The 25255-nt window shown below is 44.5% G+C and overlaps 1 protein-coding gene across 2 annotated transcripts in view; it reads right to left on the reverse strand.

The window, feature by feature from the left end:
* ADCY8 (adenylate cyclase 8) overlaps positions 1-25255 on the reverse strand; it is a 259466-nt gene that overhangs the window by 928 nt on the left and 233283 nt on the right. For both annotated transcript variants that reach the window (XM_025394556.1, XM_025394557.1), the window contains 3 exons: positions 13447-13593; positions 4102-4194; positions 2486-2600 (listed from right to left, as the gene is read on the reverse strand). In XM_025394556.1, the coding sequence (XP_025250341.1) occupies positions 2486-2600; positions 4102-4194; positions 13447-13593 (355 nt within the window). The remainder of the gene's footprint in view (positions 1-2485; positions 2601-4101; positions 4195-13446; positions 13594-25255) is intronic.

The raw sequence follows: 25255 nt of genomic DNA on the forward strand, positions 1-25255 counted from the left end.
TCAGAGCATGGACCAGAAGTCAGGACCCTGGGATCTCCTGCTTCTACTGACATAGTGCTCTGAGAGCCTGGACAGACCTTTTTCCTCTCTGTTTTAGCCCAGGTCCTCAGTATCATTCCCTTGGTCCATGGCGATGGCTTTCTAACTGTCCTCCCTGTCTCCTCCCTTGTCCCCTTGAGCTCATCCTCCATACTGCTGCAGGAGCGGGAGGGCTCTTTCTGATCAAGTTGCACATCTGATCAAGTTATGACTCACTTAAATATCTTCCAGGGCTCCTTTCACTTACAGGATAAAGCTAATGATCCTTAGAATCACAATCAAGAACTTCTCTCATATAGCTTTTGCCTGATTTTCCAGCCTGATTTATCCCACTCTCCTCCTTACTGCTGCATTATAGCCACACTGAACTGCTGGAGTTTTCCTAATCTTCCAGCCAGTTACCCACCTTTGTGCCTTTGTCCTGACTTTCTCCCTGCTTGGGCTATTACTTCCCCACACTTCCACAGTTTATCTGGTAAATACTTTTAAAGACAGTTTCAGTGCCTCCTTTGCTAGGAAACACAGAATTCTAGAAATGGTAGCATTTCACCAAACATGTTAGTGGGCATTTATGTCTCCAATAGACAGAATTATTTCATTCTACAAACATTGACTAGGCACTTGCTATGCGCCAGGTACAGTCCTAGGCATTGGGGATATGGTGGGAAAGGAAAGAAATACAGCCCTGGTCCCCATGGAATTTACCTTCTACTGGGGAGAGATAGAAAATAATTTTACAAATGTAATGTAATATTAATGAGTGATTAGGACTACAAAGAAAAATCCATGTAGGTAAAAGAATGGAGAAAGATGGAAGAGAGTATATTTTGGAGTAAGGGGGTTAGCAAAGACCTTGTTGAGCAGAGATTTGAAGAAAGTGGTGGGAATAGCCATGCAGGTATCTGGATAAGATTATTCCAAGCCAAGGCAAAAGCAAGACACACATACACACTGATATAATTGACTGGAAATTTGAAAATCTCACTCTATAGAGTACATGGGAATCACAATGATAGTTAGCTCTTTAAGATTTGTAGAGAACTTTGACGGCCAATATCCCATTTGATTCTCATATTATTATTGTGAGGTAGGGAGGCAGAGGAGGTAATAATTTAACACCCAGCTTACATAGGAGGAAACGGAGACACGGAAGGTTTAAATGATTCACCCAAAGTCATACAGCTGGTTACAGCAGACCCAAAACACAAATTGAGATGCTTAATTCAGTTGGGAAGTTAATTTTCCAACCTCTGAGATCAGTGAAACTATACTAGGAGTATAATATGTCATGACAAGGGTTGACCCTGATTTGGCAACATCTTCAGAATTTACTTGGAATATCTCTCTTCAGCATTATGGTTCCCTTTTTATTCCTGGTTCAATTGTGTAGTCAACAATTTCAGAAATGACATTGATAAGATTGATGGAAGCTGTGGGAACAAGCCTTGAACATCCCATCCATAGATCAAAAACATAAAATATAAGCCCTTTAATGCAAAGAACAAAGACATATGGCATTCCTTAGATCTGACAAGTCAGGTATTGGTATCTCTTGACCTCTTTTTCTTAAAAGCTGCTAAGGTAGAAGCAGATAAAGTAAAATGGCATATCAGCCAGAAGATGTCTACAATGTGAGGACTGTAGCAAAAGTTATTTTAAACTGCACTCTGGCAGCCAAAATGTCATTGTCTCAGAGTTAGGAAATGCTGGAGCTGCTGCTGGTGTGACTGTTTGGCTGTGTGATCTTAGGCTAGTTACTCCCTTTTTCTACGCCCATGTTTACTCATCTACAAAATGAGAATGTGGACTAGATGGGGGGTTTTCAGACTGCATTTTAGGAGATCATTGAGGCTCAGTAGAGATGTGGAAGGAATGGCAAATTATAAAGGATTATTATTGATTGCAGTGATTATTGTTATGTTGTTGCTTTGCACAATGGTGTCTTTAAGCCCAAAGAAAGGGTGAGCTTTGTAGCTGAGTAAAGCCTGTCCCTGGAAATATATTATCTGCCATCCCCAGGAGTAGAATCCTGCTTTTGTCTGAAGGAATTATCCTGAAGACCCTGAGAGCAATACAATGACCACAAGCATTGAGCTACCCAGGAGTCAGAATTAAATGACTAATTAGTCAGCTACATCTCTATGCACGACCTTGCATGGGCGGGCAAGTTGGAAGAGAGTTTCACAATCGTCTAGCATTTGCCAAAGGCTGACTGCTTTGTATTTCTGCACACAAGCCAGTATCCTACTCTTGTTTCCAGCATCTCGACTGAGAGGAAACTAAGAAAAGACCTGAGCTGACCCTGTCCCTATCCTTGGCAGGGTCATGCTAGGTCTATTGCATTCTGCAGGAAAAAGCTTCCCTGGATTGGTGCCCAAGGCAGGGGAGGGTCTGTCGGAGCAAGGTCGGCTGGCTCTATCAGGCCCCACCTGCAGCTGCTACTCACCAATCCGGAGTTCAAAATTGTTGAATGAATGCTTGTTGATCTCCTGTATGCTTTCTGTCAGGGCGAGTGAGAAGTCAGCCAGAGCACACAAATGTCCCCACTTGTCTTCACATTGCTGAAGCAAACATGAGGAGAAGAATTCATTTAATGTGGAATGTGGGGAACATTAACATTTCTGCAGCAGGGGCTTTACGTCCTAACCCAACCCTACCTGCACATCCCTTAAAGGAAATAATCATGTGGGTGAATCCCTCTACCCTCAAGTCACCGGTATCTCAGAACATGGGAAGACATGATATTTGCTTGCAAGAGGGTAGTATATGTGGGTCATTGTGTTCCTTCGTCCACATCTACACCTGTCTGTTCAGGTTGATGTAGCATCAATTCCTGAGTGTATGCTCACTGGCGTGTGTGTGAATGGGTGTGAGTATATGTGTGTATGTGAGTGTGTGTTGGGGGGGTGTGTGGGTATGTGTATGTGCTCTGTGTATGTGTAGCTTTTCCAATCTAAGAACTATTTCCTTTGAATTGCTCACAGTGTGTGTTTAAGGGATACATTTGCTTACAAAACTCCTAAGAGAAGTGCTGCATAAGCCTCTGGGCCTCTCTGAACCTCAGTTTCCAAATCTATAAAATGGGGATAAGCATACTTGCCCTTCCTACTTTGTAGGTATTGAATGACATTTTTTATATGAGAGAACTTTGTGCCCCTGTAGAACAGAGGTTAGCAAATAGTTTCAATAAAGGCCAGATAGCCAATATTTTAAGCTTTGTGAACCATATGGTCTTTGTTGTGACCCTCAACATTGCATTTTAGCTTGAAAGGAGGAATAGGCAAAATAGAAATGAATGGGCATGACTGTGTTCCAATGAAGTTTTATTTATAAAAACAGAGGGTGGGCCAGATTTGACCTGTGGGCTGTAGTTTTCTGATCCCTGCTGCACACATACCAAATAATAACCAGCCGGAGTTTCGTCCCAGATAGTCACTCTTCAAGTATTTTGTTGTTTTTAGTTGGAAAAAAGCATAGGAAGGATTGGAAGAAATTGATGAGAATTCCATTTCCCCAAGTATCTGGACTCATATTCATTTAACACTAACTGAGGACTTTACTAAATGCAAGGCTTTGCTTGGGGAGCATTACATTATCTAAGATAATTCATCCATTAACCCTGGAAGGTAGATAGTGTTGCTATTTAACACCAGTGCCTGGAACACAGTCAACACTCCAAAAAGCAGCAGCTAGCATTATTATTATGTAAGACTTTTGAAAGACAAAATAAAGATAAGAAAAAAGAGGCAACTATTAGGGGTTTAGTAAGATCCACAATGAAGTCACAATAGGGTATTTCTTGGCTCTTGATTTTGTTCAAGGGAACAATTAGGTTCAGAACAAAGCCTAGAAGTTTCTCAAAAAAGCAGCATGTCTTCATCTGGTAGACTCTACTTACCTTGGGGGCAAATCCACATCACATAACTATTACAATCCAGTCCATTAGATTTTCTCCCTATCTTTCCCCAAGGATCTTGGCGACAGAGGCTTCACCACCGTCGGTGACACGACAACAGCAAGACCCCTGCATTGCGTTGTGACTGAGTTCAAAGAGTCTTTTACCTGTTTTTCAGGTGATAGGCCTGACACGGCCATGTAGGTGCTGCCAATGGTCTTAATCTTTTCAATGTCTTGAAATCGGTCTTCACCAAGCAACTGAAAGAGAGCCAGGCAATGGTGTTAGCCCTGGTGTTTATTCTTCCAGCAGCCTGGGGCTCCTGAAAACAGACCCTTGGCTCACAATGAGCTACCTCTGATGGTTCAGCATCCTCAAGTTATCTGCTTTTCTCTCTGAGAATCATGCTTTCAGCCAGTCACATATATTTGATGAGCACTTGCTAAGGGTCAGGAGTGGAGATGGGTGTTGCCTGGTACTCTTTAAGGTAGGTCTGCCCCTTCACATGTAAGTCAGATCCTGTCTCTGCTCTGTGCAAAACCCTGCTATGGCTTCCTGTTTTACTCAAGGTCAAAGCCAGTCTTCAATGTGACTTGCAAAACTTGCCAAGACCTGTCCCCTCTCTTTTTGTCTCCCTCTCTCACTCTGCTCCAGCTGCACTGATCTCCTTTGCCCTTTGCCACACTGACCTGAGAACAAGCCAAGCCTGCTTCAGCCTCAGGACTTCTGCACCTGTTGTTCCCTTGCTGAGCTACTCTTCCTTCGGACAACTTCATGGCTTACTCCCTCACCTCCTACAGGTCTTTCTTCAAATCCCATCTTTGCAGTGCAGTCTTCTTGACCACCATATTTAAAATTGAACACAGCATCCCATCCCCACATACATATTCTTTCTTCCTTCCCCACATACATATTCTTATCTTCCTTCCCCGTTTTACCTTCTCTCCTTAGCACTTATCCCTGATATTGCTTATTTATTGTCCTCTTCCTCATGGGAATGTAATATTCCTGGAGCACATATTTTCCCCTGTTGTGTTTACTACTCAGCACCTGGTCAGAGTGTAGAGATGAATGAATGAGTGAATGATTAAATGAAAGAATGGGTACAATCCTGGGACATTTCCTCTACCTTTACCTGCGGTTTGGGTTTTAATGCTAAGAGAGGGAAACCTTGGTGTCTTATTAGCAACAGTGGTAGGCAGAATAATGCTTCCTGAACCTAGACCCCAAAGATGCCCGTGTCTTAATTCCTGGAACCTGTGCATATGTCACTTTACATGGCAAAAGGGACTTGGCAGGTGTGATAAGGCAAAGGATCTTGAGGTGGGGAGGTTTCCTGGATTATCTGGATGGGCTCGATCTAATCACAAGGTCATTATAAGTGAAAGAGGGAGGCAGGACAATCAAAGAAGGAGTTGTTATGGTGGAAGAAGAAGTCTGAGTGACCTGATTGCTTGCTTTGCAGATGGAGGGAGAAGGCAATGAATCAACAAATGCAGGTAGTCTCTAGAAGCAAGAAAAGGCAAAGAAACAGATTCTCCCCTAGAGCTTCTGGAAGGAGCACAGCCCTGTAAGATTCATTTTGGATTTCTGACCTCCGAACAGTAAGATTATAGATTTCTGTTGTTTCAAGCCACGAAATTTGTAGTCATTTGTTATAGCAGCAGTAGCAAACTAATACAATCACTATTCATTGAGTTCTTATATGTTGGATAAACAAGATACATGAGCTCTACCAACCCAAGTACAGAGGTCAAATGTTAAAAACAAATACACAAAACATGCCCTAGTTCAATTTTAATAGAGTTTATGTTGGAAATATACAGGGTAGAGGGATGAGGAGATCAGGCCATTTTGATCTAATCTGGAGAATCTTGGAAGGGATCCCTCAGCAAGTGATTTCCAGCTTCAGTTCTAAAGGGTGGGGAGGGGTTTTTCTAGCAGTGAGTGAATGAATTTGTGTGTGTTGGGGAAGCTGGGGTCATGGTAAGGGGAACATCCAGAAATAGGGGTCAGCATAGATGAGGTCTGGAGGTTGGGGAGAATGCACAGGAGGTCCACAGAGTGAAGAAGAGGCCAGTTTGGCCACGGTGTGGTAAGCCAGGCTTTAAGTTGAAGGAAAGGAAATTCCTTTGAATTTCCCCAAAGTAATCTCTCGATGATGTAGTTTCCAGATCTATAGTACTCTGTTTACACGTTCACGCCCTTTCCCAAATTCTTGGGAACAGCATGGGCCAACGACTAGAACATGGTTCTGTGTGGTTCAGCACAGTTGGGTTGGGACTCCTCTGCTTTTACACTACATACTTTTGGGCTCAAAGTCAAAACTAAACAGGAATAAATCCTGTTCTCATGAAGCTTATACTCTATTGTGGGTGAAGAACAATCAGAAAGAAATTTTATGGCAGGCTGTATGCTGATGGGAAAGATCTAGCAGAGAGGGTGATGGATGGAGTCGGGGACAAAGAGAGAATAGCTGCAGCAGCATGCCTAGGTGACAAGGTATGGGACCTATGCATGCCTGTGGGGCTCGGCCCTCACCAGGAGCCCTGAGAGTTCCTCCCCATTCCTGGAGAGAAGGCACATGTGTGCACACAGGGGCAGGTGCAGGTAAGTGGAGCGGGCTGGAGAAGTGCCTGGAGAAGACAGGAAAAGTGTGCTGACCTCTGGTTTAAGAAATTGCTTTTGACATACTGATTTAAAGGCAGGAACTAGCTCTAGCCTTCCTCTTACATGTTGTCTGCCCAGGGGCTATGGCGTAGGTATTTCTCTGTTTCAAGGAGAAAGTACCTGAGACTTGGTGATGGAGCTGGCTCACCTCCAAGGTTGCACAGGACACAGTTTTAACCTCATGTCTGGAGTGAGCCTTTGGCAGGAGATGCACACCTGCTTCTCCAGGCACTTCTACAGCTCACTCCACTTACCTGCACATGTGTGCACACATGTGCCTCTCTCCAGGTGTGGGGAGAAACTCTCAGTGCTCCTGCTGAGGGCCGAGCCCCACAGGTATTCACAGGCTCCATCCCTTGTAGGCATGCAACTCCAGCATTCTCCTTTGTCCCTGACTCCATCCATCTCACCCTCTCTGCCAGATCTTTCCCATTGGCACACAGCCTGCTATGAAATTTCTTATCCTACAGAAGTCTTTCTTGACATCACTTTCCTTTCTACTTGTCTCCTGTACAACTTCTGAAAAGAGTTGTCCAGACTGATTGCTTCCAATTTCCTCCTCCTCATTTTTTCCTAAGCCCAGTCCTGCCATGCCACTGAAACTGCTCCTGTCCAGGTCCTGGAGGCCCTCCATGTCCCATGCTGCTTGCTGTCCTCAGCCTCACTTCTCTTGGGCTACCAGCAGCACTGGAGTGCAGTGATAAGATCTTGGCTCACTGCAACCTCCACTTTCGGGGTTCAAGTGTTTCTCCTGCCTCAGCCTCCTGAGTAGCTGGGATCATGGGATCACAGAGGCTCACCACCACGCCTGGCTAATTTTTTGTATTTTTAGTAGAGATCAGGTTTCACTATGTTGACTGGGCTGGTCTCGAACTCCTGACCTCGTGATCCGCCCGCCTCGGCCTCCCAAAGTGCTGGGATTACAGGTGTGAGCCACAGCAGCTGGCCTCTGTTGTTTTAAGACACCAAATGTGTGGTACTTTGTTACAGCCACACTAGAACAAATATACATAATAATAAAATGAACATTTAATGATCATAATTATGTGCCAAGTGTATTAGTATGCTCAAGCAGCCATAATCAAAACAACTTAAACAACAGAAACTCATTTCTCACAGCACATGAATTTTGGGGAGAAGATGCTATTCAGTCCATTGCATCAAATACAGTCTTAAGTGCTTTTTAATATTTGCATTTAACTTACAATGACCCTACTGTATCTCATTTTGTAGATGGGAAAACTGAGGTGCAGAGAGGAATTAAATAACTTGCTTAAGGACACAGAGTGAGAAAATGGCTAAATTACATACATTTAAAGCCCTTGCAGGTAACCACTAGATTAAAAATTCCAGGCTAGGGATGGTGGCTCACACCTGGAATCACAGCACTTTGGGAGGCTGAGGCAGGCAGATCACCTGAGGTCAGGAGTTCGAGACCAACCTGGCCTATGTGGTGAAACCCCCATCTCTACTAAAAATAAAAACTCCACAGTAACTCATATTTTTAAAAATATTCAAAGCATAAATTAAACATTTTAAAGAGATTAAAAAGTAGACTGGAAGAGGGGATGTCCACATATACTGTGGCACAGAACTAGGGGCTCTGCCTCCAGTGATCATCTGTTTCTCTGAGTGGCACTTTGAGCTTAATACTCTCAGATCCATTTTGCAGATGAATCAGCAGAGGCTCCATGTGGTAAAATAATGTGTCCCAAGGTCCCGGGGTGAGAGAGGGGAGACAGGACCACACATAATTTTCAGGGCTCAGTGCAAAATGAAAAATGTGGAACACCTTTTTCAAAAATTAAGATGTCCACGAGAGCAACAGCAGAACATCAAAACAAATGTGGGTCCCTTTTGTGACTGCACAGGCTGCATGCTTGTGAAGCCGGCCCTGAGTGGGAGAGCTAGGATCAAACTCAAACCTCACTGATTCCCAAGTCTAAACTTTGTCTTCTTATTCCCACTCTTAGAAGACATTTAGATGCAATTTCTGATTTTCTCGCCTTTGCTTCCATTTAAGATTGTAATATCCTCAGGGTCTCATGTCATCCTGGGGTGGACAGACAGGCAGACGGAGCGGAAGATGGGTTCTCTACAGACTCTCTTGTTTCGGGCATCATCTTAAAATTAATCAGGGGCTAAGAAACTTGGAAAATTCCTCCTTGAGAGAAACTCTTCTGGGAACATGGAGAACACAGGAAAGTGCTTTGCTTTGGGGTGTGTGTGTGTGTGTGTGTGTGTGTGTGTGTGTGTGTGTGTAGCCTGATTTACAGCAGGGGCAGCCTTTGTTTATTATTTTTGTTTCTTGAACTAAAGTGAAGACCCTCTTCTGCTCTTACAGAGATTCTGCCAGTTGTGCCCAGGGTATGCAGGTCTTCAGCCTTGGATCATGACTGATCTTTGCTTTCAGACACTAACCAAACATATTTGGTGTTTTGGCAGCCCTTCAGCTGCTAATGTTTCAGCTTTAAAATCCTGGAACATCTTCAATTGCTCACCTCCCTCCCTCTGCCTCCCTGTAACTACTTTCCTCCAGCTTTCTGCCGGCGGTGGACTGATCTGATATGGTCCTGTGGAGAGCAGGTACTTTTCCTTCTCTTCTCTTCAGAACCACTTGGCCAAGAGCCAGCTTCAGGCTCTGGTAAGCCTCCCCCTCAGAAGATAATTTGGAGGCAGAAAGGAACTTCATTATCTCATTTAATATCCACGCAGCAGATTTATTTACTCTATAGCTAAAAGTGTCTGCAGGCATAGCGTGGTCCCTGATCAGCCCATTTGTTCACTAGAGCAAATGGAGAAGTTAGATGTGAGAGGGCTCTTCAACCCTTTGTTGAGGTAGGAGCGGTGGGGTGAGGAGCCCTTGAGTTGGGTTATTGCAAACACAGTCTTGGAGAGTGTGATCTGTGAAAAGTTCAGCTTTTCTCTGAACCAGGAAAGAATTTTGCATGATCTCAGATTCCTGTGGTAATTATATCAGCGAGAAGAGAAGCATCAGTATTAAAGTGAACAGCAGGCGTCTGGCAGGAACTCAGCCAGGCAGAATCTAGAGGGCCTCTCTTGACATTTAAAAAAAAAAAAAAAAAAAAAAAAAGGCATGCCCGAGTGACCCAAGGACCTACACAGGCAAAGCTGAGAGTGTTTGGGCTGGCAATTCAGGCTGCATTTTTATTTTTCCTGTTGACTATATTCTCCCCTACCTTCCCCACGCCCTACCTTTCTCTTCCACCTCCTCCCCTTTCCTCCTCTTTTCATCCCTCTTCTCTTTATCGCTGCCTCTCTTCTCTCTCCTGTCTCCTCTCCTCCCCATTTACTTCTCCTCCTCCTCCTCTTATTCATACTTTTCCTCCTGTTCTAACGCCCATGTTCTAAAGAACCCAGCCTCCTAGACCAATCCCCTTTTCTCCAACTTCCCTCTGCAAACACCAATTTCAACCACTAGGGGCACTGCCCTCTTTCTCCGCTTTCCAAGTCTAGAGTGTCTACAATTTGGTTTACCCAGATGCAAATGTAATTCAAACATACTTTATTCGTTACAAGTTTAAAATATGAGAAGGAGCACTTTTGGAAGATGAGTTACTATAAAGCAAGCTTGTCCAACCTGAGGCCCACTGGCCGCCTGTGGCCCAGGGCAGCTTTGAATGTGGCCCAACACAAATTTGTAAACTGTCTTAAAACATTAAGAGGTTTTTTGTGGCGAATTTTTAAAAACCTATCAGCTATCCTGAGTGTTAGTGTATTTTATATGTAGCCCAAGACAATTCTTCTTTCAATGTGGCCCAAGGAAGCCAAAACACTGGACACCCCTGCTGTAAAGTTTAAAATACAACAAAGCCTGACATCTTAACCTTCAGTCAGATATTTTTAATAGGATAATTAAAAAAAATTGGAAGTATGTTTTGAATTGCGTTAACCTATCTTCACCTTACTATCTGCCAGCTTGTTTCTGTCCTCCCATTAATGAATTAATTCCTTTAGCAAGTACTTAGCAAGTATCTGCCATGTTCATCTCTTATCTGCTAGACACAGAGTTGGGCCCTGGAGACATAACAAGATACAAGAATATGTTTTCTATCTTAGTGAGCCTATGGCCTAACATAGAGGATAGGAGGTAAAGGTGCTATTGTCACAAAATTGCCTTCCCTTCCCCACCTTACAAGGCTCTCTGTACTAGTACACTTACCAGTGACTTCTTGTGTTAGGGCAACTTACTTCACTGGATGGTGAAGCCTTGGGAGGCAAGAAGTGATCATGTCTTATCCATCTTGACCCCCTACAACCATCCCAGGGCAACTACGATAACCGTATTTGGGGTTATGACTTCAAAATCATTACCATGAAATGCCACGTAAGTGAGAAACAGTGCAACACAAATGATTACAAATCAAAGCAGTATGGGAGACTGGCATTCAAATCTTGGCTTTGCCACTTAGTGGTATGTGACCCTGGTCATTTTTGGTGTTCCTAAGTCTCAGCTTTGCTTATTTTTAAAATGAAGGCTAATAATTCCTAGCCTAAGGGTTTGTGTGAGAGGTAAATAACTATTAAATGATATATATTGAAAATGCTTTGCATTTCTGGCAACACTTGTAAAAACCCATAGAGATTAGTAACATGGGCTGGCTTCTACCCTAGAACTAAGTGGCTAGTGGATGGTAAACAGGGTGGTACTGAAGGGTTTCAGCCTCTATGATAGGAGGTTTCTCAGAGTATAAGTTTTTCACTAAAAAAGGAGTGACAACATTTACCTGGATAGAGGCCTTCAAAAGTAGAAGTAATGTTTGAATTTATTGTTAAATGAATGTTAACTTTTCAGCTGGTCATGGAGTCAAGGTAGAGAGAATGGGGTAAGGGTGAGGATGGCATGGCCTCCACGCAGAAAGCACAGTGTGTGAGAGCCAAGTGGGCTTTTTGGCTTGTAAGTAGTCAGATGGTGCTGGCCAGGCGGCATGCAGTGAGAGGTAAGGCTGGAGAGGAGGCAGGGACAGTAAGTGCAAGGCCCCCAGTGACCTGCTAGAGTTGATGAAGGGGAGCCACGGAAGGGTTTAGGCCTCAAAGGGATGTGACAAAATACTCCTGCCTTTGGTGGTTGCTAATGGTGAGATGCAGGCAGGGAGAGCAGATAAGAGTTGACTGCCGTTGTCTAGGAGAGAAATGATATGGCCTGAAGCAAGATAAAAGCAGCACTGATGGTGAGAAAAAGGCAGGTGTGAGAGCTATTAAGAAAGTTGATGAGATGTCTGCACACCCGTGTTCATCTCAGCATGTTCACAACAGGCAAACTATGGAATCAGCCTAAACGTCCATTGAGAAATGAATGGATACACACACACGTGCATGCACACACACACACTGCACACATACACATATACACACACACAGTGGAATACTATTCAGCCACAAAAAGAAGGAAGACCTGTCATTTGCAACAACATGGATGGGCCTGGAGGATACGATGCTAAATGCAATATGCCAGGTACAGAAAAACAAATACATATGATATCACTTATATGTGGAATCTAAAAACGTCAAACTCAGAAGCAAAGAGTGGAATGGTGGTTATCAGAACCTGGGGGGTGGGGTGGGAACAGGGAGATATTAGTTAAAGGGTATAAAGTTTTAGTTAGACAAGAGGAATATGTTCTGGAGATCTATTGCATAGCATAGTGACTATAGTTCATAATAATGTATTGCATACTTGAAAATTGCCAAGAGAGTAGATCTTAAATATTTGTGTCACAAAAAAGCGGTAAGACATGAGGTGATGGATATGTTAATTAGCTTAATGTAATCATTCCACGATGTACACATATATCAAAACATCACATTTTGCACCATAAATATCTACAATGGAAAGAAAGACTTCACTGGACTCAGTAGCTGGATCGAATGTAGGGATGGAGGGAGAGGATGCTATTTAGAGTGATACGGTAGTTACTCTTGTTTCCCAACCCAGGCCCTTTGTGGGGCCATCCTCCAAAATGTCATGAGTGCTGGCTACTTACAATGCATTGCCGTACCTTTTTTTGGATAATTTGCCGGGCCTCATGAGAACTCCCTTGCTAGAAATACCAGGGCAGCCCATGACCAACAATGACTGACCAATACGGGTATCCAAAAGCCTGGCCCCCTGCCTCAGTGTGAGACAGTTGTACCATTTATGTCCCTGAGTTTCCTCTGGGGTTAGGCAGGGATTTGGCTTCTTCCATAGCATTTTCTCAATGAATCACTTGCTTCCCATCTCAGGCTTAAGTAACTGGATGGACACTGGTGTCCTTCAAGATGGGGAATGGGGGAGGAGAAGGCCCACTTGTGTCAAGTTTATGAATGGAACTGAAGTACAGCATGAGTATTTCCCCTCACAGAATGTGTTCACTAGACTAATGGAGCCTGGAGGAAGAAACTGCTATCTGTAGTATGTTTATACTTGCAATTAGTTCTCTGACCAACTGCAAATGGACACTTTTATCTTTGACACTTTGAGAAGATGGAGCAATGCTTGCGTCGGCGTCCAGCCTCTGTGGTGTCAGTGCCTGAGTAGTATTGGCCTCATACAGGCTTCTAGTCAAGTCCTGCCTTTTGCCATCTGCCAGCTGTGCGACACTGGGTTACGTTACTTAGCCTCCCTGAGCCTTATGTTCCTGATCCCCCAAATAGAGAAACAATAGCATTTAACTCAGGTGATAGTTGTGATAATTAATCAGATAATGCATGTTTGTGTTATAATGCAGGCTGGAACTCCATAAGTGCAAAAAAATATATAAGTAATTCCTACAATGAATAATACAATGCTTTGACAATGATGCCCGTTTGTGATTGTAAATGTCCCCAGCTTAGTTTACCTCATCGAAGTCAGCAATGATCTCATTCAGCAAGCGCAGGCATTCCACTCCCTGGTTATTCATTTCAGTCTGAGAGTAAAAGTCCGCAAATCCTGGGATGGAGGCAAACATCACCCCAACAGCATCATAGGATTGAGAATACAGCTCCTGGACAGAGACACACAGCGGGTACCAGAATTGGTCATCAGAGGTTTGGTTCTGCAATGATGCTTCCTGTGCACACATGTGTGTACACAGGGGCACAGGCACCCACCCACAGAGAGAGAGAAAATGAGGCTTGGATATTGTTATGTCAACACTGTGTGTCTTACTCCACGTGGGCTGCTATAACAAAATACCTCAGACTGAGTGACTTATAAACAACAGCAATTTATTTCTCACAGTTCTGGAGGCTGAGAAGTCCAAGATCAAGGTACTGGCAGATTTGATGTCTGGTGAGGACTCACTTTCTGGTTCAGAGATGGAGATTTCTCACTGTGTCCTCAAGTGGTGGAAGAAGCAAGGCAAGTCTTTGGGGCCTTTTAAAATAAGGGCACTAATCCCATCCATGAGGGTTTTCACCTTCATGATCTAATCACCTCCCAAAGTTCCCACCTCCTAATACCATCACCTTGTGAGTTAGGGTTTCAACATACGGATTCTGGAGGATCATGAATATTCAGTCCATTGCACCACAACCACAGCATCATCACCATGTGGAAAGCGATGACTGAAAATTCATAGTCTCCAGCCTCAGCTGGGCCCTGAGTTCTGACTGCAAGTTCGTTCATTCTTGGTCAGCTTCCTTTTCTTTTCTCCTCAATGGCTAGTCCAAACCCTCAGATCTCCACTTAACCCTCTACTCTGTTTCTCTCAGTGGATGATCTTACCTTTCTACTTCATTGAGAACATGGTGGTGGCTCTTGGTGGTGACTTACCTCTGTTCCAATCCTCATAGACTTGTCTGTTATTCATTTTCTTCTCTTTCACTTCAACTCCAGGTGATGATGTGTCTTTCCTTCTCTTGCTGAAGGTCAATACTTGTACCTGATCATTTTATAACTTCTTCAGCAACTTACTTTTTCAGTGATCCTTTTCTTTCTCATTTTTTTTCTCCTGGCCTCTTCTCCCTGCTCCTCCTCATCCTCTAAGAGTCTCTTCTAAGAAAAAGAACAAAGTGGCCTGGATCCTGCAGACACTGGCTATCAACCAGTTTCTCTCCTCCTTGTTTCCAAACTTCTCAAACTAGTGACCTTCACTGCCTATTCCCATGCTCTTAATGCAACTGGAATGAAATGAACTAAGAACAGTCTAGCCTACCAGTCAAAAGTAGAAAAATCAATGTACACATGTAACTTTACATCCTACTGGATACCTGCAGATTGGTGTTTTTGTTGATCACCCCAAGATCTTGATTCTCTTGACTTTTTATGCTTTAGTGATGTCCTTTTCTTTTCTCATGCCTGGCCCCTTTGAGAAGCCCCCCCCCCTTTTTTTGCTTCTCTTCTGCCTTACATGTTGGTGATTGCTATGGTTCTGTCCTTGGCCAACTGAATTGTTCAATTTTACAGACTTGCCTGGTCCATCTCTTTCAGTCCCAGCCTTTTCAATACCCATGTGCTGATGGTTTCTAAATTCTTATGTCAAGGTCAGTTATCCTTCCTGGGATTCAAGCTTCCATGTCTCATCCTTGGTTGCCTTCACCCTCCTTCAGTCACAAATTCCATAAATCTAGTGCATCTTCTCTCCAACTAAGCCTGTGTCTGCTGCATTGCTCTCTAATTCACTTGGTGGCACCAGCATTGCCAAATCATCAAAATGACGCTTAGAGTCTTCCTGACTCCTTCCCCATTGTATCCATCTTCAATAAATCATCAAGTTCTGCTGGGTTTGATTTTGTCTTCTAAACATGTTTTCTCCTACCACTGTGTGTTTTTAAAAATCAGGCTCTTCCCATTTTCCTTCTTGATCACTAAAATGAGAGCCTCCTACTGGGTTTCCTGACTCCAGTCTTGTTCCATTCAAAGGCATCCTTCACACAGAAGCCAGAGTGATCTATTAAAGATACACTATTGACCATGCCTCTCCCTATCTTAAATCCCTCCAATGCCTCACCATTGCCTCCAGGATAAAGCTCACACACTGAAGCATGACATATATGCATGCCCCTGCCTCCACCTATCACTTCAGCTTTATTGTCTGCGACTCCGCAGTTGGATATGTGCTCCAGAACACAGAAGCATTTGTACTTCTGTGTGCATGTGGTGTGTGATGCTGTAGGTGCTGTCTGCATCCTCTTACTCAGGGTTCAAGTGTCAGCCCTTGTATTTCTTCACCACTAGATGGTGTTTTTCTGTGGCCACTAGAGGGCACTCTGCCCATGTGAAACGCAGACTTGGGCGGTGCCAGGAAATTAACACCCCACGGAAGCAGCACTTAACCAATGCCAATGGGAACTGCTAGAGAGTCCCGGCTCCCTCGCCCCTTGGGCCTGATAATTTTGAGGCATGCTCTCACACCATTTCCCTGAATTTCCCAGTGGGATTAAGCTCCAGTCGCGCTCCAATTGCCCACGGAGGTAACTAATCGGATGGTGCATCATTTATCGGTTGCCTTCCTTCTCATTTTCCAATCTGCTTGTGTTTACTGGGACTACCGCTGAGTAAATTACTTGCATTCAAATCCTTGTCTCAAGGTTTGCTTCTGGAAGAACCCAAACAAAGACACAAACCCTGTTCTATTTCACACTCAAATGCTTTTATTCCTGCTGTCTGTCCCTGGGTAGGAAATGTTCTTCCTTCCCTGCAGTTAGCTTCCTTTACCAGGCTAGCTCTTGTTTTCTGCCTCCACTGACCATTTAGAGACTAGGACTTCCATAAGTCACAGACAGGTTTAGAGGCTGCACTTGCTGCTTTGCAGTGACCTCAACAATTCTACAGTATAACCCTTGCCACCTGCATTACTGTCTTAACGTCCATTTCTTCCTTTAAGTGTGGATTCCATGAGGGGAAAAACCACATGCCATTCATCTTCTTGCACTCCAATTATGTATCATGTGATTCGTAATTTTTAGATGCCTACAATATAATCCACACCCTAGACAGTCTGGTCCAAGGTAAATACTCAAAACGGTTGGTTGATTAATGACTTCCTGACCTTCGTAGGAAACATGAAACCTTACAAATTACTTTCATATGAATTCAACGATTTAATCCTTGCAATAATTCTATGAAGTCATACGATAATTATTCCCACTTTACAGATACAGGAAATGAGACAGAGAGGAGTTAAGTCATTGTTTTGGATCACACAGCTGGTAGTGGAAGAGAGGGTCAGAGGACTCCCAAGGCCTTTCCCTGCTCTACACATGTGAGTGTGCCTCCTCCACATGGCATGCCCTAGGTCAGAGGAAGATGGTGTCACTGATTCATCATCAATTGTTCTTGAACTTTAAGTGTGTATTAATCGAAACTAATGCCTTCTGTAGTCCTTATCCAAAAGAGCACAGGCAGCTGATGTGCTAGGTAGGGCTGGGTGGGTGGAAGGAGTGCAGATAGCAGTCAAGGAGCAGAGCAAAGGTAAATGGCTTTCAAAGGTGATTTCTGTTTACCTTGGCTTTGAACAATGTGGTGATGCCATGAAGAAACCTGGCTCTGCAGTACGAGTCAGAGATCCTGCTTAAGTAAATGTGCATCCTCCTAATGACTGTGGTTTGGTGGGAAAGTCTCTGCTTATTACCTATAGTATTCGTTTGTTAGGGCTGTTGTAATAAAGGACCACAGACTCAGTGGTTTAAACAACAGATGTTAGTTTCCTCACAATTACAGAGGCTGGAAGTCTAAGTTCAAGGTGTTGGCAGGTTGGTGTTGTCAGAGGGCTTTTCCCACGGTTGCAGACGCTGTCTTCCCTGTGTCTTTACATGGTATTCCCTTAGGATCTAGTCTCCTCTTTCTATTAGGGCACCAGTCATATTGGGTTAGGTCCCCCAAGGACCTCAGTTTAACTTAATTACCTCTTTAAAGATGCTGTCTCTGAATACAGTTACATTTTGAGATCCTTGGGGTTAGGACTTCAACATATAAATTTTGGGGAGACATAATTTAGCCCATTAAGCCTATATTTTTATTTTCTGCTTAAAAATAGAGAAAAAAGAGAAGATCCTACCCTCTAAAATTCATTGCATAATTACGCAGTCCAGATCCCCTCCCACTTTGGTTTATGCCCTGTGATGTAAATGCCTCCATGGTATAAAATGACCAGCAGCCAGGGGTGTCTTAGCAATTGTTTGTCTCCCTGAATATTCTAATGAATGCCAGCTCCTCTCACACTCTTTTGTTTTTGTTTTTTGAGACGGAGTCTCACTCTATTGCGCAGGCTGGAGTGCAGCGGCGGGATCTTGGCTCACTGCAACCTCTGCCTCCTGGGTTCAAGTGATTCTCATGTCTCAGCTCCCTGAGTAGCTGGGGTTACAGGCGCCTGCCACCATACCTGGCTAATTTTTGTATTTTTAGTAGAGATGGGGTTTCACCACCTTGGCCAGGCTGGTCTTGAACTCCTGGCCTCAAGCGATCTACCCACCTAGGCCTCCCAAAGTGCTGGGATTATAGGTGTGAGCCACTGCGCCCAGCCTCATGCTCTTTTCCTTAGTTTTATTTCTCAGTCTTTCCATCATTTGAAATATTCTGATGGCTTAAATAATAAAATTGTGATAATAATATTAGCTACTTTCTTGAGCACTTACTTTGTGCCAAGCACAATGCAAAAGATTGCACATACATCATCTCATTTAATGTTCACCACATCCCCATGAGACAGATACAAATAAGACCCTTATTTCATCTCTCGGGAAACTGAAGGATGCAGAGATTAAATACTTTACCCAAGTCCCATAGTTGTTATGACGTAGAGCTGGAATTTGTACCTAGACAGTCTGACAACAGCCCATGCTACTGCTAATAATAACTATAATTATAGCAACAACAACAGCAATAATAATAATAATGACAAGCAGGAATAAGTGTCATGGGAATTAGAAACTGGTTTAGGTTTGTCCGTCTGATTGGATGGTTGTTTCACAGTGGAGGGGTAAGAAGAGCTTGAAGAAATATGACCTGAGTTCAGATCTTGATTCTTTGGTATCCTACTGGAGGCTGGAGAAGTGGGAATAGGGTGGACTGGGACTGGGACTGGGACTCACCCCTCCTTTCCATAAGATGCTAACTGACGGAGAGAGTGGCTACAGGGGCCTGACAGTCAGTTGAAGACCAACCCCCTCAACACAGGCTCTCAGGTAAGGATGGATTGGACAATGTGTCTTGGATCTGAGGCACTAATGGGAAACTTCGGCTCCTTCCCGTGAGACAGAGTGGGACTGAGTACATGTATCTACTTAGTGGCTGGCAGGGAGCCTGGAGAATGGTGGGTCTTTACCTTCTTGGGGGGCAGAAAGGGAAACCTGTGTTACGTGGCTTGTCATATGTGAGGAGAAGGCCCGTTCACCTTGGGTACAAACAAGTCCCTGAGGAGACAAGACAGACTGAGGTCTTTGTGGGTCTTTAGCACCCGGGTCCCATGATTGTCTCGAGGTCCGGTGACCCTGGGTTTCCCCAGTCTGATGGGTTAAAGCACCATAAGAGAGGGAGAGACTCCCTCCCTGGCATTTCCCCACAGGGTGGACGGTGTTACAGGGACTTCCTCCTCGGCTGGTGAAGGCAGGAACGTGGGAAGAGAGGAGCGCTCGACCCCCACAGCTGTGGGCACATGACTCTGGGCAAGTGAGGTGACTCTTCTGGCAACCGGTCCCTCAGCCGTCAATGACAGTGCCAGCTCTTGCTCTGCTTTTGCCTTTGGCGGCGCTGAGATGCTGCACTCCAGTTGTCTGCCTGCTCCTCTGCGCCACGCCTGGCAGTGGCTGCTCACACTGGTTCTAGTAACTGCTTTTTCTCCTTGTCCCTTTCAGTCTGGGAGTCACCACAGCTTTCCACAATTGCTGAGCACAGTGGAATTTTCATCTCCTCCTTATTCCTGTTGCTTCAGCTAGAGACCCAGCAGAAAAGAAGGGGCACATTCAGATCAAGACGATTCCGGAATGGTTGACTGATAAAGGGCTTAATTAGAAAGACGAGGGCAGGAAGTAGGGAAACCCTAAGAAATCTCCCAGAAACCCAAGGCTAGTGGCAGGAAAGCAGTCATCCCTGTAGGCTCAAAGGGATGAGAAGACCCCAAAAGGAGTGAGTTGGTTTGACATTGGAGGTGTAGCACAGCAGTGGTCTTGGGAGGAGATATTAATTTCTGTGAAGTGACATAGCCAGCCTCAGGTAATCACATGGGAATAAATATCTTGACCTCACATTCCTCACTTCCCCTCATCTCTTACCTAGTGCCAGCCATTGATGACCCCTCACCTTGGTGCCTGAGGGCCAAGCAGGTCACAGATGTAACTGATGTAGATTAGCCTTCTCACCTGTGCCTGTCCAGGAAGCGCAGGGAGAAGAGGTGGAGGGATTTTGAAGGGTACATGGAGGAGCTCCGGCCAACCTACAAACACCTTCCGAGACAGTCCCTTCACTCAACTCACTCCAGTCAACCGCCTTGAGTGTGCCATCTGTTTCTTGCTATTTTGGGCTTCAAGAAGATAAAAACACTTTGAAAACTGGGGAGGGATTGATGAATATAGAAAAGCTATTATTGGTTTATTGTTATCTTCCTCTGGTTGGTTGAAGGTATAGGTTTGGACTTAGTAGATGATTTTGAGCATGTGCATGCACTCCATCGCACACCCGCATATGTCAGTAGGAAGACTGATGTCCTGTCTGCCTGGGGAACTATATTCCGGTCCTTTACCTGCTCAGGCAACTCCAAGTCCTGCGTTGCTTATACCAAGTTAAGCCACCTCTCAGCATGGGAGAAACTATGTCTGAGACTTGCAAACATTATTAGTATCCTTTCATGTCATTCAGGTCTCTGATCAAATGTCACCTCCTTAGAGAGAACTTCCATGACCCCTGCTCTTTTCTGAATGTGTCCCCCAAATTCATATGTTGAAACTTCACTGCCAGTGGGATAGTATTAAGAGGTGAGGCCTTGAGGAAGTGACTAAGTGATGAGGGAGGAGCTCTCATGAATAGCATTAAGGCCCTTGTTAAAGGGTATGAGGGAGTGGATCCCTTCTTTCTCCCTCTTCCACCATGTGGGGACACAGCGTTTAAAGTGCCATCGTGGAAGCAGATAAAAGGACCCACACCAGACATGAAACCTGCTGGCACCTTGATCTTAGACTTTCCATGCTCCAGACCTGGGAGGAAATATGTTTCTGTTCTTTAAAAATTGCCCAGTATCAAGTATTTGGTTATAACAGCACAAACAAACTAAGATACCAGTGTAAATACCCTTTCAACACTCTATTCCGTCATTCAGCTATTTCTACCCTCATCAAATTCATCACTTTCTGACACTATGTTATGTATTTATTTATTTGCTTCACTGTCTGTCTTCCCACAAAAATACATGTTTCAGGGCAGCAAGGGCTTTGTTGTTTTGTTCACTGTTTTAACCCTGGTGTTTAGAACAGCACCTGGCACATGGCTGGCCCTCAATAAATACTTGAGGAAGGAATGGGCGAATGAAGGGATAGGGGGTGGGGCTGTGACTGGGAAGGAGTAGAAAAAATAGCAATGACTTACATATATCAAAAACAATAGCCAACAACCAGTGTGCATTTAAAATATGTCAAGCACCATGTAAGTGCTTTAGGCATGATAATGCATGTAAATGTTGTACTGAGTCAGATGAAGTTGCAGAATATGGTTATGATCCCTTTGTAGCACAACAAGGGGCGTGAGGAAAACAAGGTCCAGAAAGGTTTATTATCAACTAAACTCTCAGCACTGGGGTTTTGAATCCACCCACGCATGGCCTTTCTATACTGAAGCTGCCTTGCACTGGGCTGCATTGGGGACTTAATGTGTTATCCGATTTAGCTCTGACCCCAATTCAGCAAGGTCAGTATTATTTCCTCTATTAATCAGATGAGGAAATGGACTCCAAAGAGTTGGGAAACCTGGCATAGGTCACACAGCTAGTTAGTGACAGAGATGGGATTTATGCTGTGTGGAATCTCCAGCACCTGGGACAGCTGCCCTTGCTAGTGTCTTTTCAACAACGCCTCATAAAGCCATGATGAGCCAGCGGGTTTCCCGGGACTCAGAGCTAGCCTGCTTGACATTGATGAGATACCCAGGCCTGGACCTCCAGCTGGTTTTATCTGCAAGAATGTTCCTGACCAGGGGAAGTGAGTGCTATTCTAAGCCAAAAGCCCAGCAGAATAGCAGAAGCTGCCAGAATGTTTGTGTGGGTAACACCGCCTTGGACAGGAGGCTTCTGGGTGTGAGACCCTGTCCACTGCCTGTGTTTGGATGGTTTGAGTCATCCTTTATCACAGTTCCCCTTCTCTGCATGCACTTACAGTGAGGTGGAGGGGAAAGAATACTGGCTTCGGTGTTACACATACCTGGGTTTGGATTTGAGCTCACTCCTCGCTAGCTTTGTGACCATGGGTAAATTTCTTTCCTTCCCTGAGCTTCAGTTTCTTCATCTAGAAAATGGGGATAATAGTTCCTACCTCCTATTACACATTGAATCAGATCCAAGCTACTTCAATGCTCTTCAAGACTTGTCTCTTTGTACTTAGGATACCTCTGCTCTGGCCTGTTCTTAAAATATTTGGGTGCTTGTAGTCCCCCCAGTCCTTCTCAGCAAATATCCTATAGAGTCTCGTCTTTATGCCTTTGGCCGTTTGGGCCTGTCTGCCTGGAATTCTTTCCCTCCACCTCCTTGACTGCTTAATGTCTGGGTCCCAGGAGGGTAAGAATTAGAATCGCATTACAGCTGAAGAAACTGAGGCTCGGAGAACTTAACTTTCTCCAAATCACATGCTAGTAAATGGAAGAGCTGGAATTTGAATACATGTTCTTCTGGCTTAATAGCTTGGGATTTTTCCACTAGGTCACATGGCCTTCCTTGGAACACCTTACAAGGGGTTAGAATCCAAGGAGGGAGAGAAAAGAGTCTGAGCTTGCAGCAGTGATGCCAATGAAGGCTCTCAGCATACCCCTGGCTGCTGTGGCCAGGGACATACACACAAGTTACACCTAAGAAGTCATCTGACTTTGCCAGCTGGAGGCTGTACCTTCAGTTCATTTTTTATTGTGGTCTGTGGAATCATTTTCTAAAGTGTGAGGCCCACATTGATGCAGACAAGTCAGTTGGAGGCTTTGTGCATCAAGCAACTCTTCTAGGTCAGCTGAAGGTCAGCCATGAAGGCAGTGCCACCCCAGGGATAGACTTGGGAGATACCCTGGCATAGCAGGAAAAGGTGGTGCTTTGGGTGCTATCGTGACCCCGTGAAACTCACAGATGTCCCCCATCAGATGTTCAGAAATTTGTATCACAGTTCAGGTTTGTAGCAAGAGGAGAAGCTAAAAATGCCTTTGCCTCTTATGGCAACAGAGCATGAAATTGGGAGTTCTTGCCGGCCACTTCAGTCCTGCCCCTTCCCTGTCACCCTTTTACATGTTGTATGACTCTGTCCTTCTCTCTTTTTCTACACACACGCACACCCCTCTTGCCATACTCCAGAGTTGGTATGGGTAGCGGCATTGTAAGGGAGAGAGGGGCATGGAAGAAATAAACCTGAGGGAATGGATTCCCCTTGCAGCTTTCCATAAAGAAAGTGAGGCATTCCCTTCACCTCTCAGGACCTCAGTTAACTCATCAATAATATGAGGCTGATGGAACTCTTAAGGTTGTAAATAGAATGAAAGATCATTTTCATCAATTGCCTATTTCAGTATCTGGCATGGAATAGGTGTTCGGTAAATGATATTTTATCCTAATGTGAAAATTCTCTAGGCAATGTAACCATGATTGGTGTTTAATCCTAGTCCAGTGTGAACTGTTTAAATATTTATAAAATCTCAAATAATCCTGACAAGATGTCTTATACATGCGATGAATGCTGAAGCAGTCCTTTATTTTGCTCAGCAGGGGTTTGGCCTGAATAACAGCTGATGACCTGGAGTCTCAGCATGCATCTCTGGTTGGTTTCCATCCTTTCAGGATGAAACCAGTATGTCCTTGCTCTTCTACACTGGTCCGATGTGCCTCACTGTTTCGCTGTCTCGATTAAAAAGCTGTTTTTTCTCATTTTTCTTTGGATTTTACATGTGGGGTTTATCCTCGCCATCTGGTGGTCATGGTTGATACATATTGATATTCTCTCTCCTTTCATGGTTTCCTCAAGAAGCTCTTGCAACAAAGACACCGACCTTAGGGAGCCTTGAGGAAACCAGGCCTGAGCCCAATTTCAGAGAACTCCATCCATTGAGGAGGGTGGAGTCTCCACACCCAAGAGACTCTCAAAGACCTGAGTACATCAAGATCTGATTATTCCAGTGGCGGATTACTCATTCCCTTGGCTTTTCTTCCACTGGTTTTTCTTCAGTGGCTTGGATGAAAAATGGACCTCATCATTCTCTCCCAGCTCTGCCCACTATGATCTTAAGGCAAGGATCACAAACCTCAATGTTTTTAGGGGCCCTACAGGTAACATAAATGGCAGGGTACAGATGGGTAAACTGAAGAGCCCATTTTATGCATAAAGGCATCACATTCATAAATTAAATAAGTAAACCAACCAACTAACCACTGTCCAAGCCAACTGGCTCATTGGTCAGATTTGTCTCAGGGTCTTAGAGTTTGTAATTTTTGTCCTAAGGGTTTTTCATTTCCTGTTTAGCTCAGTCTGAAAATCCAGTCCTGGAAGAGCTGTATTATCCCTGCCTCTCAGACAACCCATACTGCCTTTGTAGAATCCTCAGCAAGGGGTTAAGTTTCCCAAGTTGAATGCCTCAGCAAGGGAGCCCACTACTCCAGTTCATCCACAGGCATTTCATGAGCAGAGGCCACAGCCAGGCACGGTGGTGATCAAGGGTGATGTGGTCCCTGCCTTGTGGATCTCACTGTGTTAGGAGGATGAGATGGCCTGATGGCTCTGTCCTCGTAAGGCTCCTCCTAACACGAAACCCAAAGGTGTCCCCTGTGGGCCGGTCCATGGTTCTAGACCTTCCCTTGGGAGTCTCACAGAGTAAGGCCAAGCTCATTCACATGATAATGCCATTTAGAGCTTTCAAAGACACCTTCGGTTCCCTCTTGAGTTACTTTCCCTTGAAGGTTGGTGGGGGAGCCAAATCATTTGATTTTGTCATTTCTCATCTCCCGCATCTGCTCCATTATCAAGAACTATTGATTCTATATTCTAGAGGTGTCTGTAATTCATCTCCTTCTCTCCATCTCCACTGCCACCATCCTAGGCCTCATCACCAGGGTCTTGCCTCATCACCTGGGCTCTTCTAGGGTCTCCTGCCTGGCTTTTTGTCTCATGATCCTCCTATCCACTCTCTATCAGCAGCCAACTGACTAGGTTACACTTAAAACTTCCAGAGGCTCCCATTCTGTGTGGAAGTAACTGTTGCCTATGGAGCTTGACCATTAGGCTCTGTCTAGGGTTTCCCTTCACAGCACTCACCATATGACCCTTCCTCCTTCTAGTGGTCCGAATAGTGCCTAGTACCTCCTGCCACCAGCACTCATGCTCCCCCGAACAGTCATGTCCAACATGGTACTATTTGGAAATAGGGTCTTTGCAGATGTAATTAAGATGAGGTCATACTGAATTAGGGTGAACCCTAAATCTGTGACTGGTGTTCTTAAAAGGAGAGTATACTTGTCCTTTTAAGAAGGGCTGTGTGAAGATGAAGAGAGAAATTAGAGC

This window comes from Theropithecus gelada, chromosome 8 (assembly GCF_003255815.1).
Source record: "Theropithecus gelada isolate Dixy chromosome 8, Tgel_1.0, whole genome shotgun sequence".
Classification (NCBI taxonomy): Eukaryota; Metazoa; Chordata; class Mammalia; order Primates; family Cercopithecidae; genus Theropithecus; species Theropithecus gelada.